The following is a 21187-nucleotide window of genomic DNA, read 5'->3' as shown; positions in this document are numbered from 1 at the left end:
GCCTCCCGACCCCCACTCCTGCTCTCTCACTCTCTCTCTCTCAAATAAATAAATAAAATCTTTGAAAACTGATAGGCAGTAAACCAAACTCACCTTTAAAAAAAATCACAAAAATGCTATATTCTTGAAATAAGATTATATCATGCTTGTTAAATGCTAGTTATGTACTAAATAAATGACAAGATTTGGATCCTTAAATAGTTTTATTACCTCTCATGACTTTATAATGTGTGTTTAAATAGGGCTCGTCTTAATTACTGTAAATATTTAACCACATAATAGATAAAAGTCATGTATACACTTACTATTTATGAAAAATACCACAATAAATCTAGGACAAAGTTCAAATTTTAAATAATCAACCTTTGCTGGGGCCACTAACAGATTCTGGTTAAGTAGTATTGACAATGTATGTTTATTTACAAGATATATATAACATTATTAAAACATGATAAATGTACAAACCTACCTTCATATTTAATAAAGTTCTCACACTAAAAAAATCAAAATTCTGCCTTATTAAAAAAAAGTATTTGAGATATTCAGTTGCCACAAAGCCACAGAAAAATAACTAAGAAAACAATCTGAAAATAAATTGTGCAATAATGATGACAAGTAAAAATACCAAACACTTAAAAATTGTTACAATGAAACCCCCAAAACCCAAAGGAAAGTCAGATAAATTGCCTATAGACATAGTTACCCTGTACTGTGAATAATCTTTTGTCCCTGCCTGTAAGCATGTATTACAATGGATCTCCCTCCATTTATGCTTGTTTAATTACCTTATATTTACTTGATTTTTTACATATATGTTTGTAAATGACACGCAACAGAACACTGAAAAAATATATTAGTGAAATTAACAGTTGGTGATGGTGAATCATGAGGCTTAAGGAGTTCTGGGGTTTTTTAAAAATTTATTTATTGATTTGAGAGCGCATGCGCACACGTGCACCATCCTGCAGGTGGGGGAGGGGTAGAGGAAAGGGGAGGGGCATCATCTTAAGCAGACTTCCAGCTGCAGGGACCCTGATATCAAGACCTGAGCCAAAATCAAGAGTTGGATGTCTAACCAACTGGCACCCAGGCATCCTGAGGCTTAAGGAGTTTTTAAAGAAGAAGTGATCAATCAGAAAAAAAGAATAAAAGGACTAATATAGTAAAGCCAGAATAAAAAGGACATGAAAATTATGGAAGATTGAAAGATGATGAAATCAGGGAAGAGTATGTTAGGATTGGAAATGGTTAGGTTTGAAGGGTTGTTTGATTATTTGTTCTGGCATTAAGAGGTTATTATAATTATATTAATTTGTGTAAGTCAGGAAGATGCCTAACTAGATAACTAAAGACAAAAAAAATAGCACTTGCTTTCTTTGCTTTAGTATGTTTCATTTGTTGATTCATTGATGTAGTCTATAAGCATTTATGAGTGTTTACTTTGCTCCAGAAAAAATGCTCGGACTTGAGACTCTAAAATGAATACACATGGATTCTGCTTTAAAAGATTTAACCATCCAATGGTAAAAACAATTGTTTCACAAGATATTTTAAAAACAGCAATCGTGCCTAAAAATCTAGAAGTTACAAGAAGAATGTACATCTGTCTTTGTCTGGAAAGGCTTCTTATTAAAGGTAAAATGAGTTGAATCTTGATTGATGAGTAAGAGATGGCCACGCGGATGTGGTGAGGAGTGGTTCTGGAGATGAGAAGCATTCCCGAGGGAGAATACAATGTGTCAAAGCACAAAGACCAGGGGGAAATGTGCATGGAGAAGCTGACAATCACTGAATGACATGAAGCAGAAACTGTAAGCAGGGTTTAAACATAAACTTTTAAAAGCTAGAGAACAGGGTGCCTGGGTGGCTCAGTCGTTAAGTGTCTGCCTTTGGCTCAGGTCATGATCTCAGGGTCCTGGGATCGGGTCCGCATCGGGCTCCCAGCTCATTGGGGAGTCTGCTTCTCCCTCTTCCGCTTCCCCCTGCTCATGCTCTCCCTCTCTGTACCTCTCTGTCTCAAATGAATAAATAAAATCTTAAAAGAATAAAATAAAGCTAGTGAACATTATTGTAGCCACAACAGGGAGCTTCTTAGAATTTTTAGAGGAGACTATTGAAGTCAAATGTCTATAAATATAAGTTAATACTCTATTTGACAGTAGAACCAAATGGAAAAACGGAGGGGTCTACATTAATTTGGTGAGGAAGGCAGAAAGGATGGGCTTGGGGAATGCAAAAGAAAGTACACCTGTGTCTCCTCCGCCCAGCAAAGACTCCAGGGTTTATATTTCACATATCTGGAAAGAGTTTGTATTCTATCACGCTGAATCTCCCAAATGCAACAAAATATTTTGCAATCAGATGATTACCTGGGTGTTTTGGAGCTGATAACTCAATACTAAGGATAATTGTGAAAGAAAAAAGGGGTGAAAGGAGCTGTTCAAAGAAGTGATTCTGTCCCCAATCTCAAGCCTCGAGTAGTATCGGCAGCAATAAAAGCTAGGTACCTATACAAAAGCATGGAACATTTTTTCCCACATATTGTAACAAAGAAAAAAAATAAGGCAATTAATGATCATAGACTAGCATTAAATTTACTTTATAACTGTGAAACTGATTTTTTTTAAATAAAACATAACTTCTGGTATATTCTTTCACAGAGAGACACAACTAAATCTCATCCTGGGAACATCTGGTCGGCAATTCACAGAAATAGTGAACACACAGGGACAGTTTTAATTATGGCATTTAAAATAACATATTTTAAGTGATTAAACGTCACATGCATTTGATCAGATCTTTTCTATCTAAAAATAACCCCAGCCTACTAGTATTTTCAATTATCACCTTTCCTTGTATCCACTTTTCACTTCCAAAAATATTAAATATTAATTTAATAAAGTGCACATATTTCATCTTTCTCCATTTTACTGAAATGTACTTTCAAGGGTGTTCCTAGCTGGTTATTAGTTTTCCAGTCAAAATGTATTCCCTTCTGGGTCTCCTGGGTGGCTCAGTCGGTTGAGACAACTCTTGGTTTTGGCTCAGGTCATGATCACAGGGTTGTGAGATGGAGCCCTGTGAAGGGTTCAGAGCTCAGCATGGAGTCAGCTTGTCCCTCCCTCCCTCTCTCCTCCTTCTCCCTCTCACACTCTCTCTCTCTCTCAAATAAATAAATAAAATCTTAAAAAAACAAAACCAAAACCCATGTTATTCCCTTTCAGCACGTGAACTTCAGCCGTAGTATCGCGGGGGTGCAACCTTTCCCCAGTCATTTAGTCTGAAGATTTCAGAACCATCCTGAATAACTACTTTCTTTATCTTTTATTGCTACATTGAGAATTCTAATACTTTTCACTTGTTTTTTCAAAATTTCTCTATTACTAATCCTTTCATTGTCATTCTCCACCAGGTCTTATTGCCACAAAGCCTGACAACTGCAATAACAGTCTGCTGATAAAAAACAAAACCAAAATCACCACATAACACATCCTTTCTGACGCCCCTCTGAATGGTGTCTAGTTTCTTAAGCCTGGGATTCAAATAGTGACTGGGTTACAAATAAATGCTCCCTCTACAATCAGGTGGTCTCAAATAAAAAGTCTAGCTCCCCTTCACTAGCCATCAGACCAAGAACAAGTTACTGAACATCTCTTTTTCTTAACTGTATAATCTGTAAATGGGCCAGAATACTTATTTCATTTGGTTATTGTAAGGCTTATATGGATTAATATCTGAAAAGTTCTTTGAATCACTAGTGCTAGGCTGATAATAATTTCTTAACAATTGTTAGCTACTACTACTATTGGTATTACTACTTAAAATGAGTCAATCTACCCAAAACATAACTTTCAAACGTTAACTTCCACTATTCCCCCTGGATTTATGTCATAGATTTGGCAACCTATATTATTCACTTATTTGTATGTATTTGCTCTCTAGTTCCACTTTTGTTCTTTCAATTCTGTGCTCCTAGAATGCCTTTTTTCCTCTATCAGTTAAAATCATTCAAATAGTGCTCCAATAATGGTCCCAAACCAGAGTTCTATAAATCCTTCCCTGGTTACACTCTAAGAGATCTTTTCCAAAGATTGCCAAAGGGATTTATTATAATAAAGTAAATATCTTTTGTATCTGTTAATGAGATGAAAAACTCAAAGTAGAATCACTGAAAAACAGTGTTTTTTGAGAAGAGAGAAAATGCTTAATTGCAGTGGACATTGTGATTTCATTCACAGACATGTAAATGAAAAAACAATTAAATCTCTTTCAAAATTTCATTTTTCCCCATAGTTGGGCAACAGTACTATTAAATGCAGGAATTTTTACCATTTTATTTTAAAAAAATGAGAAATTTTTGTTTTCATATGAGACACGCACATAAAAAGAAGAATATATAATGCTGAATTGTAATCGGGCACTAAAACTTAGTGGTTAGGGCTATTGTTATTTGGGCAAAATAGTGATATACATGCAAAACCGACCTGGAAGGCAGGAGACAGAAAACACACGGAATCATAACATCATGAGCAGTACACACAGAGCCCAATGAATAAACCATAAACAGAACGTAAAGTTTGGGTAGTTTTTTAGGCATTTCTCAAATGAGCTTGTGACATCATTTGCTAGTTTTATATGACTTTTAAAGACAAAGTTACAAAAACATAAATATACAATGTTGACTGAGAGAATCAGGTTTACCAGATAGTCGTAGGATTTTACTGAAGAAAAAGAGGCAAGAAAATATTTGAGCTTCTGCATGCTCAAATACTGAATTGTGGCAGACAGAGATAGCTTTCGTATACGTTATAGAAAGACTCAATTTTCACATGGTAACAGACTGTTTTCATTTACTTTGTGTGATGATCATTGGGCATTTGTGTCTCCCACACAAGGATATCAGAGCTCTTTGGAGTAGTAGCAATGTCCTGTCTAGGGCCAGAATTTACTCTTAGTACAATTGTTGATATGCAGGTTACATCAGATCAGATATAGGCACCTATTTGTATCACTTTAACATTTTTTTTGGCCTGAAGAAATATACATTCTTTAATTCAAATATAATATGCTGTTTCTTGGGTTGAAATAAGAATCTGTCATCTCAAAAGTGTATTCTTTGTCAGATTATTTTTACTGTTTCTTGTACATGATCAAGTATCTTTACTCATTGTAAATACACAAATTAAGCAAAATAATGAGAACATGAAATTTTAAAAATTATAATTGCGCTTTGTGACTAACATCACCATAAAATGAATGCAGCCTAGTCTTTGCTGGGCATTATACCTTTGGTTCTATTCAATCGGTTTCATTGGTTTCACAGATGAAAAAGAAAAATAGGGATACTGTACTTTTAAAACATATGTATTACGTGAAAGAATATATACTGCAGATGTAAAATAGTGATATATCGTGAAAAGAACATTTGGAGTCTGATTTTTCTCTGGGAGTAAAAGAAAGCATAATTAGTTCTATTTAAGCCAGAATTTTAATTTTCTCCATACTCAGGCTGATGTCATTGTTCCAATTTTAACTGAATATATGGTTGCCTTGAACACTTAATGAGTGCTTCCTTTGGGCCCAGGCACTCAGTGCTTCAGATATGTTAAATAATTTAATCTCTACAATGAGATTTTGAGGATCTATGTCACAGATGAGGTAAATGAGTTACAGGAAGGTTAAAGAAATTACAGAGGTCACACAACTAGTAACTGGCTGGATCGGTATTGGAACCCCAGCAGACTGGCCCTGTAACCGGAGCTCTTAACTAGACCACATCACATCTCTGATATGAGGACCCATACAAAGACCCACTCTTGTAATTAGGTAGTGGGCTACGAGTCCAAAGGAAGTACACACATACCATAAGAACAAAATCAGAAAGTGATATTTGCTGAAATTAAAAATTTCAAGTTATCATAAAGTCAAAATGGGTAAAATTAGTGATGCTTAGGAAAACTTATCCTGAAAATAAGACTTGAGTATTTTTCAAGTATTTGCCAAGACTACAATCCAACTAGGTAAGTAGGTTGTGCTTTGTGTACATCTGAAAAAGGAGGTTGAGAACTTTTCACTAGAGATGTAATATGCCTGCGGTCGGTTTTTCTTTTTTTTCTTTTCCAAAATTATCACAAAAGAGGGCTGGTATTTAACGTCAGGTATAGGGTGGGAGGATACCAATAATTTAAAATGCTTCTGCATATTTCTAGAACAGCACAGAGCAGGTGACACTGAGAGGACCTGATCTGAGTATGTTGATCTATGCAGAAGATACTGCATCGTTCTACTGAATGAGGGTTCATTAGGTTAAGTGTGAGCACTAATAATGAACCTGATCTGATGCCCTTTACATTTTCAACCAAAGTTCTCATAATATTTCTGTTTTCCCCCTGGATATCTCTCAAGAGTATTTCAATTGATTCCATTATTACACATGTATTTAAGATATTGATCTTATTTTCATATCTGTGATGAGTTCATAAGCCATAATCATTTTCCTATATAGTTGGCCTAGAGAACATTTATATAATCTAATTCTAGGGTGAACAAAACTGAAAATCACTATGCCTGGAATATAGGAGGTGCTCAACAATAAGTTTTCTTGAATGTGGGTCACCCTGCTTTTGTCAGTAGCTTGGGAAGACATGCCTAAAGCAGCTGGCTAAAGTATTACAAATAATATGACCTATCGACATCCTTCTGGAATTAGAAAGTAACTGAAATATGAAAAACTTTGAAAGATTAATAAAGGGCATAGAATTAAAATTAACTTCAAAGCAATATAATATACCCTTTATAAACTACATTCAATGTTTTTATTTAAGGGGAAGATAATATTTCCCCATATTAGATATATTAGCACACCTTCTCTATAAGCATTATGAAAACATAATTTCTATGAAGAATTCCTACAAAGCAAGCAATTTAAGTTCTCAAGGATTATGTCCCTAGATCCCAAGCTCAATATTAAATGCGAGAGATGAAATTAGATTATTTAATGTCAAGTATTTCCTAAAAATAATTCCAAGTAAGCCTGCATTAAAAAAATTACCTTTCTCAGTAATTTCAATGAGTCAATATTTTGTTCTTATAATTTGAGAAACAATTATCTTCACACCATCCCATATATAATTTAAAAATATTGATTTCCCAAATCCTTAGCTTAATTCAAGTTCAAAGGAGTTAGAATTCATTCTAATCTGTCAATAAAAGGCATTTCTACATTGTCTAACACCAAACAAACCCTTCGGCTCTATATAATTAAGTATATTTATAAAATCACAAATAATTCCTGTATCTAATTCAAAAATTATTTCATCACCCTTGAGTGATAAAAATAACTATCACCTTATAACACTGGTTGTGAATTTATGAAATCAGTGCCTTTATGTGTCTTATTTCATCTTTTCATGCCTATAAAATGGGCACTCAGTAGTAGTTACTACTGTTATTAAATTTAGACTTAATGTTTAGCTAATACAATTTCCTATTTGATTATTTTTCCCTTCATTTTATTTTTCTTAAGTGTGTAATTAATTCATGTTTTCATGTTATCAAGCTAATGCTACATTTTAATTTACTCTCCAAAGTAACAAACCAAAATGTAATGATCATATACAACGTGCTTGCTATATCTTCCAAAATAATTTAAGAAAGCACGTATTACTACTAAATTTAAGGAGTAGCCAACTTGGGGCACCTGCCCGGCTCAGTCACTTAAGCGTCTGCCTTCAGCTCAGGTCATGATCTCAGTGTCCCACAATTGAGCGTCCTGCTGGCAGGGAGCCTGCTTCTCCCTCTCCTCCCTGCTCATGCTCTCTTGCACGCGCTCTCTCTCTCTCAAATAAATAAAATCTTAAAAAAAAAAAGTAGGCAACTTGACTTTGAATCATTATAATGTCTGTTTCATTTTTTATTTAATTGCGAGCCATTTCACAGTAACCGACACCAAGGATTTTTCTTAAAATTCAGCAGAAGATAAAATGATACCACAAGTGGAAAATTCTTATTATAAGAGAAATAAGCCAGCTCAATAAAGATTCCGTATTTGACAGAGTCAGATATTTAAAATCTATAGTCATCTGTCTTCCTTTTATAAATTATTATTATATATAATATGGAGCTTTACATTTTTAAGTTGTAATGCATAATTTTAATAGACATGATCTATGTTATATACTGTGTATCTATCTAAATTTAATAGACATTTTATACTCAGCTTTTGCCCTCTACACATGTCCCTAAATTTCCTTCTAAAACTACGATTTCTTAATTTCTGGTCCTGGATATTTAATCATCCGTTGCAATTCAGTGTGTGAGGGGGACAAAAAAGCCTTTACGAAACCAGTTTTTTTTCCTTTCAAAATCTCTAAGAAATGTAAGAAGTCATCTAGACAGAAACAGGAAGGGAAGGAAATAGATAAAAACCTAGGCTTTCTGGGGCGCCTGGGTGGCTCATTCGCTAAGTGTCTGCCTTCGGCTCAGGGCGTGATCCCAGCGTTCTGGGATCGAGCCCCACATCAGGCTCCTCCGATGGGAGCCTGCTTCTTCCTCTCCCACTCCCCCTGCTTGTGTTCCCTCTCTCACTGGCTGTCTCTATCTCTGTCGAATAAATAAATAAAATCTTTAAAAAAACAAAAACCAAAGGGATAAAGAAAGGGGGGGTAATCAGAAGGGGGAATGAAACATGAGAGTCTATGGACTATGAGAAACAAACTGAGGACTTCAGAGGGGAGGGGGGTGGGGGAATGGGATAGACCAGTGACGGGTAGTAAGGAGGGCACGTATTGCATGGTGCACTGGGTGTTATACGCAACTAATGAATCATCGAGCCTTACATCGGAAACCGGGGATTACTGTATGGTGACTAACATAATATAATAAAAAATCATTTAAAAAAACAAAAACCAAAAAACCTAGGCTTTCTCACTTGCCTTTCTTTCGTCCTCCAGTAAAACTGAGCCTCATCCTCTTTACTCCTTCACCAGCCCCAGTGCTGGGAAACACGTTCTGCAGGAAATACATCTCAGGGCTGGAAAGTGCCATTCCACCAAATCACAGCTGACATATGCCTACGTTTGTAGTTTGTAAAGCTCTCTAGGTAAAGCATTTCCACATCTCTCAGGAGCAAATACCAATATCAGGGTCAGGATATTTCCCATAAAGTGTAATTTACATCTCTCAGGATGCAATATAGATCCATTTTCTCAATAAAGACAGATTAACTGATCCCATCTTATCTGTGTAGTATTTGTTTAAACACTTAGCATTTGTTAAGTCACCTCTCCCCTTTTCTTCTCAATTCACAGCCCCTCAATCCTTTCAAACTCTCTTCAGATATGCCATTTTCCAAAATGTTAATCTCTTTATTTTAGTAAGTCTCCCTTTAGCATCCTGAATGCCAATTTGCCACAGTCTTCTAACCTAGACTCAAAGAAATGTGAAATACAGACATTTCGATTTTTCTACTCTTTCATTATAATCTGGTATTCAAATGAACATATTTAAATATTTGCTTCTATAAAACACCACTAAGTTAATGTTTCAAAGATATAAAGACAGGTACCAAGCATTTCTGAAAGACTAGACATAGTAAGAATTCCAAAAATAGTAAGAGCAATCATGTTCAAGGGGAATACATGCTAACTAACTTGTCTTTTTAGTTTACACATTGGTGTATTTTAGGCTCTGCTGATTGCTTTCCCTATATTATCAGAGAGAACAACTGGCTATTACATTTTAGTGAAACAAATATATTATCCTATTTCATTTATTCAAATTATATAAAATTGAAAACCCAGAAAAATTAATTTTTGTTTAGAGGCCAAGAGAGTGGCACCCCCTGAGGTGCTAGTAGCTGAAAGAGGACAGAATGCAGGACTTTTTGAGGTTCTTTTTGAAGTACTAGGACTTTTTGACTACTGGACATGGTACCCAGTTAATGTTGTGGCCACTGATTACACAAGTGAGCTCATTTTGTGTAAACTTGGTTTATACGTTTGTGATTTTTGTACTTTTCTACATGTATTTTATACTTTAATAAAAAGTTTAAAAATAAAAAACTAAAAATGGGTTGCTATGTATGGAGCTTATTTTAATCGTGAATCCAATTAATTAAATGTAAATAATATCAATAATATTTATGAGAAAATTATAAATAAAAATATAAAAGTAAATAATATTTATGAGAAAATTATGGAAATAAGAACTTTCTTTAAAGAAGAATACTGTTCTTGTGGTAATGTTAAAAATAAACTTTCTCTTAAAAAACATATGCTGAGGGGCACCTGGGTGGCTCAGTCATTAAGTGTCTGCCTTCTGCTCAGGGTGTGATCCCAGAGTCCTGGGATGGAGCCCCCACATCAGGCTCCTCCGCTGGGAGCCTGCTTCTTCCTCTCCCACACCCCCTACCTGTGTTCCCTTTCTCTCTGGCTCTCTCTCTCTCTCTGTCAAATAAATAAATAAAAACTTTAAAAAATAAAAATAAATAAATAAACATATGCTGAAATACTCATGGATTAGGCAGTAGGACCTCCGGATTTGCTTTAAAAATCTGAGTGAAAAGACAGTGTTCTTAGTATTTGGATGAAACAAATACGGCCAAGAACTGATCATTGTTTAGACTGGAGACATGGAGAGTTTATTTTTGTATATGCTTGAAATTATCCATCATTTTTATGTTTAAGAGTATAATTTAGTAGAACTCTGTGGGTTCTACGTAATATTGTTTTCTATTACCATTGTTCTTATCAAAAAGATTAAGTTAACTCAAGAATCAAGATACATCTACCAAAACATATCTCATTTTCATGACCTTCCGTATAGTCATCTGATGAGTATTTCTCTGACAAATAAACCTTAAACCCACACCATCAGTGACTAGCAAGGGGACTAGTTCTGGCAACATGTTTATTAACAGTGGGGGTGAAAGAGCACAATAATTTTATAGTAATTTTACAGGTCAGCCTCCAGATTTTCTATACATTTTCTAAGAATGAAAAAATAGCAACAGTTAAACTATAACATTCACCTTCATATCAATGGACCTACTTCTAACACTATTTTGATTAAAACTACGTGGGAAATATTGTATCTTATACACATCACCAAGTGTATCCCATTGGGACAACTTATTAGGTACACTTTATATACTGTTGCCATTGTTGACTCAGAACTTTCTACCATGTGTTGCACTTTGAGACAAAACCCAATGATATGTTTAGTGAGATTGCAAAGAATCCCTTTACCCTATTTCTTTATCCAAGGGTGATTCAAAATTTAACTCAAGAAATATACATTTGATATTGATTTTATTTGTGTGTTTCTCCTAGGCTTGGGTCTTTTTTTTCCTTTTTAAGACACCCAAAAATTTTTACAAAGAATATTTACAAGTATGCTTTTTATGAATAATGCAGTCTTTATCCAAATTTTGGTTGAAATATAGCTATTGGCATAAATATGAAACTTAGACCACTTGATGACAAACTAACTCACTTTTCTAGTACGTGTAAAACATACCATTAAATATCCAACACAAGTAATATTGGAATCTAGGTTAGGATTCTGTCTAATAGCAACATATAAAGAGGAAAAAAAAAAGGCTTACTTAGTACAACATTTTTACAGACAGTAACAATAAGTTTTCCTCAGAATACAGACATCTAGTTCCTCATAGCGTCACGATTAACTTTACTATAATATGCAGTATGAACTGGTCCTCAAAAAGTACAATCAGTACCTTAAAAAATAAAGAAACGGACCAAAATTAATTACGTCACTTATCTGTTTCTCAAAAAACACTATATTCTCATGTTTAACAGCATCTGATAATGAAGTAGCCATTAGTTAAATAATCATGCTCTGTTCCTCCTCTGGTAATTGACAGATATAATTAAAAATTAAATTAAATTAAAAATATAATGCTTCTATATGAGATATATATATGTGCACAAATGTATCCATACAACAGAATCATGAAATAGAACACAGAAAATATGTTTACAATCACTTGTTGAATTCAATGACTTAAAAGCTGTCATTGATAATTTTTTCTGTGACTGATAATTTAATAACACTCTACAGATTATGGAAATTTTGTTGAAATTAAGTTCACATATAATCTTTTCAATCTTCACAGTTAAAAGAAAACTATCACTAGGAGGAAGAAAACGGTATGTGCCTAGCTATAATGTACAAGTATAATGTTATATAATGTATCGATGAAAGATTCAGAAATAAAACCCTGATTTTTATCTGTGAAAATTGCTAGTTTATAATTTGGCTTTATCCATGTCCTTTTGTATGTAATTACACTTGGGATTCAATGTTTTCAAATCCTCTATACTCTCCTCACCTAAATTAATGTAAGTGATTGGGGGCCACTAATGCAGTAATTAGGGAGTCTTACTAGACTTTGATATAAAACTTCCAAGATTTTTATTATACTTTGGGAAACATTAAATTGACTCCCATTATGCTGTGTTTAGTCCTAATTTGATAGTATTATTTAATCTTGAACAATGAACCTCACAGTCCAAAACAGTTTCCAAGTTATATTGTCTAAATGATGCTATCTAATTCCTATTAAAAGGACTTTAGAAGACACAGGCTCACCCAAAAAACGTCTGGCACATTGAGTATTGAATAATGTTTAATGATATTTATAAGCAAGTGAATTTGTATATTCCAGACTTCTTCACAATATCTTTATATCTTAATGCATTTAAATTTTGACCCATACATCTTCAATATGATGAGGCAGGAAAAAAATCCCAAGTAGATAATCCTTTTCATTGAATAATTCTATTTATATTTTAATTGATAATCTTCCTTTGTTAGGCTCACATGCCGGACAAGTGCTTATATGGATTTACTTCCAATGTACAAAATAAGAAAGAGGATGGAAATGATCTGTAATATAAAATGAGGTATATAAATAATATTAATATGCTAAATGTTAGCTCAATAAAAAGCAAAGTATGCATGAAATAAACTGCTTTAAACAGTAGATGGAGACTAATATACTAAGGAGTGTAAATATTGAATAGATATAAACTACTTTTATCAATTAAGTCTTCTCTACGTACCCTTAAATATATTTTTTTATTTAGCTACGTAGCTGTCCGTTCAAAAATAAAATTAATAACATGCAAATAAATAATTCCTACATGGGAATTATATAAGAAAAATAAGTGACTATACTAGATGAAAATTTATATCTATTAGCTTTATAAAGAAGTGAAAGATAAGACCTAAACTATGAAAGCTGCTAGCAAATAAAATACATCAAAGAAAGATTATCTCAAAGATCTGGTAAGAAAGGGGAGTATTTAAAATTCTAAGAGAGTTAATAAGTATGAAACAAATTTAACACCTTTTTAGAATATAAGTTCTTAGAATGAATCAAAAGGAGTTTAAAGTCTCAGAGTACTGAAAAACTACAAAAGCACCTTGGTTACGTGCATATCAATATTTTGAATGAGTTCACGATCTACTTCCCCTTAGAAAAACTTGTAGGAAATAGCACGAGAGAGGTATAACTAATTTAAAACATATTTTAAAAATTGGAAGAAAAGAAAGTTTGCCTAGGGATTAAAAACAAAACAAAACTGTGTGTAGATGCGTGTGTAAATGAAAGTATAACGACAGCATTAAAGATTATTTGGGTACTTTAAAAACATTCATTCAGCCATTCATTCCCTTTTTTATCACATAATTATTTAGCATTTATAATACGCATAGCTGGATAATGAGTCTAAATACGCCAAGAGAGTATTAGATACTAACCAGTTCCAATGCACCCAAAGGCACAAATTTTAAATGACATGTGATAAGTCACTGAGAAGCACGGATGTCTGAATAAATGAAAAACAAATTGCCTACAGAAATTGCCAGATGTATAGATGTAAAATGAACATTCACCTCGGAAGGATTTTTATAGCTTTCACTTGAAGTCCTATTAATTGGGGTGGGCCATTACTGACCAACTACAGAAGAAATAAGATAATGTGATAATATCTCAGTTATCTGAAGTTACAGGAAGGTTCCAGGCAGCTACTGGATCAGCTAACTGGAGTAATGATACAAATTGTGAATAGATGACCATTTTTCAAAGAAGTTAAAATATCGTAAAATTCAGTGAACATTACATCTAACAGAAGACATACAGAGAATATGAACTGGGATGGGTTTTTTTTCTGGCCTTGAGTTATTCATTTCCTGCTTACAGAGTTGAGGTAAGTAAACTATTTTGATTATGAGAGATCAATTCTTAATTACTAAACAAAGGAATTTAATGAAAAACAGAAGGACTGATGTGATTCAAAGACCAGAGATTCGTCACAAAGGTTTAAACTAAAAAAGTGAGAAAGTTAGGTTCACAAATCTAGAGCTATTTTTATAAAGAAGAGTGAGAGAAGCAAAAGCCTCAGAAATAGGATATTATAAAAAAGCAACACAACTTGGAGAAAAAGGGAACAGAAATTAACATATGTACTAGAAAAAAATATCCTGAAAAAGATGTCCGTTCATTTAGTGATGTACGGACCTATGAGACAGAAATGTTAAAAAGGCCATGTATAATATGCTTATTTATGGACTTTATTATTTGACAAACTGATGCTATGTTTATGACATTACAGGAATATAGAAATCCCAGAGAAAACATATAGAAGGATTCATAAATACGAGGGTGATGTGTACCAATAAGAAAAGTTGTTTTATTTTGAATCTTATGTATGTTCTTACCACACTATTGAGTTCAACAAATTACGAAAACTCATAGAAGGCAGATTGAGATAATGAAGGGATTGAAAGAGATGTGTCTAAACAAAACATGCTCTACAATTTTAATCAACTGAAAACTTGAAGTGCACCATAGAAATAACATAGATGCCCAAAAGAATTTTCTCAAAATGAGGTTTACTGAAAAAAGTCTAGGTAAAGTGTCAGCAATTTTTCAAATGGAATGTTTCAAAGTTCTGACATCTTTTCTTGTGTTAAGACTGAGTTGAATCAAAGTTTCAAAAGGACTCAAAAAGTAGGCAAAAAATAAAATTAGTTCAGGAGACAACAAGTAATTTTTTGGCATACATGGACTAGTCTAAATGTTGTGTAATGTGAACACATGATAGACCGTGATATTTCAATAAAAGGTTCCCTACAGTCCTATGAGTCTAGAAAATTTCATGGATTTAGGGTTTAAAAAATTATTATGTCAGGGTATTTTTTCATTTCACTCAATATAATTTATTATTGTATATGACCCTTTAAATAAATGAAAGAAAGATTTTCACAAATATATTTTAGATGGAATTTCATTGGTTGTCTTTTGACTGTTGTTAATTCTTAGGCATTGATTATGCTTATTGACAAGAAATCAATGAGTTTCCAAATAATGAATACTTACAATTTTACTACTGTACTGTTTATACTGATTCAAACCAAAAGATATGCTTGTTTACTGACAAAAGTCATAAGCAATGATGTGAAAGCCAAAATCATAAGCAAGAGTGATTGCAAAAGTAATATTAAAGATATTGTTTTAACTATTGGGTTTTTATATGATCTTAATCATATAGCTTTTATCAATTATATTCTTGAATTTAAACTATTTTTTGCTCCTTATTTGCTGAGACTATCCAGATTGTTTTCTGTATAATGTTGTGTCATTTGAAAGACTTATTTTAAATAAGATGTCTATAATACTAAAGAAATTCTTGAATTCTTCACGATAAAATGTGGTGTTATTTTTAAATTCCAGGTAATAATTTTTTTTTTACGTTTCATTTTAATAAGTGTCAAAAACAGTGATTAATTTTTATCAAAAGTTAAGGTGATATTTTAGTATTTTTTATTTCTCTGAAAAAGGTAAAGCTACACTAAAATTCATTAGCATTTTAAGATAAATCTAAACACTGAGTATTGAATACAACCACCTTCTACATGTTTAAATTTATTTCTTCAATCTGTCAGTGTATCCCTTTGGTTTTTATCATAGTAGGAACAAACTACAGCATTATAACAAAAATAAGAGCAAGCAAGTTCATAAAGTGCTCATGACTAATGAGTATGAATAGACATTTTCTAAATTATTCCTAATTTAAAAAATAACTTCCATTTCATTAAGTGCATCATGCATACTCTTCATGGATCTTTTCTTACACATTAAAAAAAAAGGAAATATAGTTGTATTTGGGCATTTAAAAAAAACACAAACTACTTTTTTTTTAACGTGCATACACGTACTTTTGTGTAGAAGAAGGTTTCTTGCGATTTTGAATTCTAAATTTAGCAATCAGAAGTATAGAAATGGGAAGTTCTTGGGTATAGACGATGATCTCATTTGTATTATTAAGCATATTACCATTTCCTGATCATTTTATAAATGACAATGGTAGCTTCATTAGGCTTTATTTTTAGAGCTCTACAGAAATAACTAAATATACAGCTACTTTCTTAACATTAAATAAACATTATGTTCACTACAGAACTAAATGCATGTTCAGCAAAAGAAAACTACTACCCCAATAATTATTTAAAACATTCTGATTAAAAACAAGTTATAGGTGCCAAGTTTTTAGTTTAATTATTAAGGGACATGCTTTTCAATTTAGAAGATGAGAATATTTCCATTCCTGATGATAAATAATACAAGTATTAACAACTATCATCATGTGAATTTGGAGAGCAAAATCGTTAGGAATGTTTTTTATTTGTAGTTTATACTATCAAGTTAACCATAAAATCGACTATGTCTATTAAATCAGAACCATGATGTGTTTTAAAGATAATTGTGTGAGTCTAAGATAACATTAAACACCAGAAGTTGAAGTTCTATGAAGAACTAAGGAAAATATAAGTAAAAATGACTAAATACTTATATTTCTGCTTATTTTTCACCCAGGTCACACTTCATCCCAAACCCTAAATTTTGAATGGTGTGAGCTGGCTAACACAGGGAAAAAAATAGTTTTTAAAAACTAATTTATTCTACTATTTCTGAGTAATAGGCAAACAAATCTTAATTTTCTTAATTAAATAATATATGCATTCTTTGATCTCCAGCAACACATGTAACTATTTCAGGCTATTTTAAATCACTAATGTATGTAGATATGTGAGCTAAACTTTGGGACTTTAGCATCCAAATTTCATCATAGTTATTATGTTAGATATTTCAAAGTACTTCCCTTAAGTATATGTGCTTTCCTTGTATTTTTTAACTTCAAAAGATAAAGCAAAACAAGTATCAGTAGTTTATAGACAGGAGCAATTATTTGGTTCTGAAATGCTAAAATACTTAATCATTTGTGGGGTAATGGTATTTCCAAGTAATTTGAAACAGTTTAATCATTGTTGCCATCCCAATGTATGTATCCAATGGCAGATCTATTTCTTTACCCATAGGACACTTGCCTACTCTTATTACCAATGTCTACAGTAGTAGTCTTGTCCTCAATGCATTCAATCCATGACTTTCATATTTATATGCATAAGAGTTAACACATATGTTCTTCTAGTTTTTTTCTTTCCTTTCAGTATTTTTTCTATTTCCCTCCCATTCCATAAATCATAAAAGAAATGAATAATCTGCAATCTGTCTCATTTTTGCTCCTAGCTTATGATTCCATGATTTTTTTCATACCAGGAGATGAAAGAAAGAAAACATCATATACGTTGGATTTGCCATAAAAGATAAAAGTTATCTTTTGAATTTTTATGAGTTTCATCCTTATCAAACATTAGTTTATATGATTTGACCAAACTATTGAGTTGTCAGTGGTATTTACCCATTAACTAAAAGGAAAAGATAACTATTATAGCAGAGCATATAGGATAACTTCATTACGAAGGTCCTCAAAGGAAATAACACTATAGAATCTCTAAGCATTTTTATTTTCACAGTGGTTGTATAAAATAACCCACTTAGAGAATATGGTCCCAATATTGAAAGAGCTGAGTACAATTTTCAATGTCTCCATGTTAGAAGAACATATTGTTTTAAGTAAATGAAGAATATTGCTTTATTTATATGTTTCCATCACATAGTTCCTCTGATTCTGATCAGAGACTTACTCCATATGAACATATTACTAAATTGCGTTGAATGGTCAAAGTGATGGCTGCACTGATTTCCTAATTTAGCCTAAAATGTTTAATGTCACAGTGGAAGAAGGATGATTATGCGATAATGCTGACATCAATAAAAAAATGAAATCTCCCAGTGACTCAAGTGTCAAGAGATGTTTTTCCATCTTAATTAAGCCCTTCAAAACACATGGAAATCAAGTAAGCAAGAGAGCAATATCCAAAGGAAATATGAAGCACATTTGAAAAATGTTTTCAACATCAAAAGTTATGTTTGATTGTTGTCAACAACCATGTCCTAACACAGGAACCTGTCTTCCTGTTAAGTATATTCATTTTCCGTAGTAAAGTGCTGCCTGAATCCAAGAGTCACTTTTATCTTTGTTTCTGAAAACAACCTGAACTCTATTTTTACTAAGAAGAATGACATGTTGAACTTATTCCCTCAAAGGGAATACTTTGATAAAGCCTTTTATGTAATACTTACTCAAATATGGTGGTTTGTAAGGCGCTCGTGTATTAGACAGCAGTCCATCCAGCTCCTTCCTCTCCAGAGTGCTGTGAAGGGCCTTCTCTTTGCCAAAGGTGGAGAAAGACCTCTCCGCCCCAGGCTGGGCTTCTGGAGTTTCAAACACCTCGGTGTCTGGAACAGAGTCCATGCCAGGAACATGCAGATTGCTGCGATAATCAGCAGCCTGACGTCCATCGGCGGGGACAAAAGAAGGCATCCAGCACCGATCTGAGTGGCCCAGCGCTTTGCATTCCTCAGTGCAGTTGGAGAAGAGATCCATACCTGTAAGCAGAAAAAAGAGAAACTACAGATTCAGGTTTCACTAATGTGAAACATTACAGGTAGCATAAAGAGTGCTGGGTAAATGTGTTTTGCCAAAGTTTTCTTGCCTTAACCTCACAGGAACCAAAAATGTCTTCGTACTATTTTCCAAAGGATTAGACTTCTAGCAAAGAGGACCCTGAGGAAGATGTTTCTAAATTTCTCACAGTATTGGGGGAAAATTCTGGCTCTAAATTATTTAAATAACTAGGGGATGGTGAATAGAAAAAGAATGAATATTTTTTAAAATCTCTGGTGAAATTCATACAGAGAAAAATGCAAAGTGTAAAGCCTTTATAATCCATAATCTCTAATGATGATAAGGCATCCGACATTTTTCTTCTTAGAGACAAAAACATCAGAACTATGTGAAGCACAAATGATGATATTTAGATTATGAAATCTGGACATGAAATAGAAAGTGAAATTCAACAGAAATACAGCACACATATTGATAAGTTGATAAATAACAAGAACGAAACATTTCAGGAGTGGCCAAGAGCATGCTTTCTCAGGTTCTCAGAAAATGACCCTAAAAGGTATGTTTCAATGACACTCTGGTAGCCCATATTACTACAAGCCACTTATCATTTACCACTGCAGACAAAACCCGAACAAATGACTGTGATTAGGGAAACCAAGGTAATCAAGTGTAATGTGAGTCAGCTGCAGATACTATTGACAAATACCTTATTAGATGTTCACATTGGAAAACACTTGTCCTAGTCAACACAGAACAGTTTCCCTACTAATCTGAGAATACTAAGATTTCAAATGACATCTTCAAGTTTCATTGTCTCCCACAGATTGACAAGATCATTTAACACTATCTGACTTATGACGCAAGAAAGTTCAGTTTCTTAAGCAAAGCAGAACAATTTTTGAGCATGATAGAATACTTCTTGGTACTCATTTTGATAACTACCCCTACTCAGAAAAACAAGTGCATAAACCTAAATCACATTTTAATACATTTCTAAACATACTAACACATTTGTTGTGCATGTTTTTAAACAGGATCAATTTAAATAATTTGAGTATGATCGTTCTGTATAAAAGAAACTTTCGAATGCGTGAGTATGAATTCCTGTTTTTAATTGACAGACTAATATTTATTTAATGAACCCATCTGATTGTTTCTTCTTATAAATACCATGAGTGATTTGAACTCTTGAGTCAGTTTTAGTTTATAAATTCCTGATGGCATTTGTGTCACAAACTGCTTTACTTGTTTGTGTGTAAATGTTAACATCTGTATGTATAAAATACAGAAAAGATTTCTTCGGAGTATTAATCTTCTAGATTACCCGCAAGTATTTTGGAGTTCAGAACAGTTAATTATGTAAATTATGTTTAAAGAAATGAAACAAAGCTTCTTATCATATATTAATCTCACTTTATGACTTTTTTATTTTAAATTAAACTATGTATAATGTTGAGTCTGACTTCGATTATAATGTTCCATTGATAATTGTCATGCATAAGCCTGGAAATAAATTACTGATCAGTGAACCGTTGAGGAACTTAAACGTGAGCTGAAACCAGGATAAGGAACCAGACTAAGAAAGCATGTAAAACGTGTCAATGTTTTTCTAGACACCAAAGTAGCTCAGTTTTTTTATCCTATTTCTTCAAGAAAAGATGTAGAAAGAAAAAGAGTTAGGGAAGGAAAATGTCCCTGATACACATTGGCATATGAGGCAGGTAGAGCCATAGAACCACAGAGATTTATGTTTTGAATACTGTACTAGAAATGCTTCCTATTTGCAGTGTGATAGAGAAGAAAAGATTTTTTTTGATAGATGTAACTACTGTTAAAATTCAAATTATTATGAGCAATCATTTGTTTGAAAATTAAATTCAAGGTATTAAATTTAAAGTTGGTGGAATTAATTCAAATATTAAGATCAAACTGTATTATTAGACCCTAATAAAGATGGGTATATAATGCAAAATTTGGAATTAATGCAATTTTCCTCATATGACTGATAAGTATCATTTTAAATATACTACATGAGACCATTAATAATCTTTCACATCTTTTCGAGCACCTGTACCCCAGGAGTCTCATATTTTTAAATATGATCATCTCTCTCATAGAAAAAATTTAATAAACTAGTCTCTCAACATTATTAAGATGTTGTCTGATTATGTTAGTAGGTACTTTCAATAGTACTTGTTTTTATAGATAGTGTATACTCAATTGTGCCCATTTTCTTTTCTTCAAGTTAATGGTTTTCTGGTTTTCCACTTCCTTAGTTATTAGAG

At 32.9% G+C, this 21187-nt stretch overlaps 1 protein-coding gene across 1 annotated transcript in view; it reads right to left on the bottom strand.

The window, feature by feature from the left end:
• PCDH10 (protocadherin 10) overlaps positions 1-21187 on the bottom strand; it is a 47240-nt gene that overhangs the window by 14840 nt on the left and 11213 nt on the right. Inside the window, exon 4 of the mRNA XM_045798974.2 lies at positions 18575-18880. Within this exon, the coding sequence (XP_045654930.1) occupies positions 18575-18880 (306 nt within the window). The remainder of the gene's footprint in view (positions 1-18574; positions 18881-21187) is intronic.

This window comes from Ursus americanus, chromosome 13 (genome assembly GCF_024610735.1).
Source record: "Ursus americanus isolate L20-20 chromosome 13, mUrsAme1.1.p, whole genome shotgun sequence".
In the NCBI taxonomy this organism is placed as follows: Eukaryota; Metazoa; Chordata; class Mammalia; order Carnivora; family Ursidae; genus Ursus; species Ursus americanus.
This window is presented reverse-complemented; position numbering and strand designations above follow the sequence as displayed.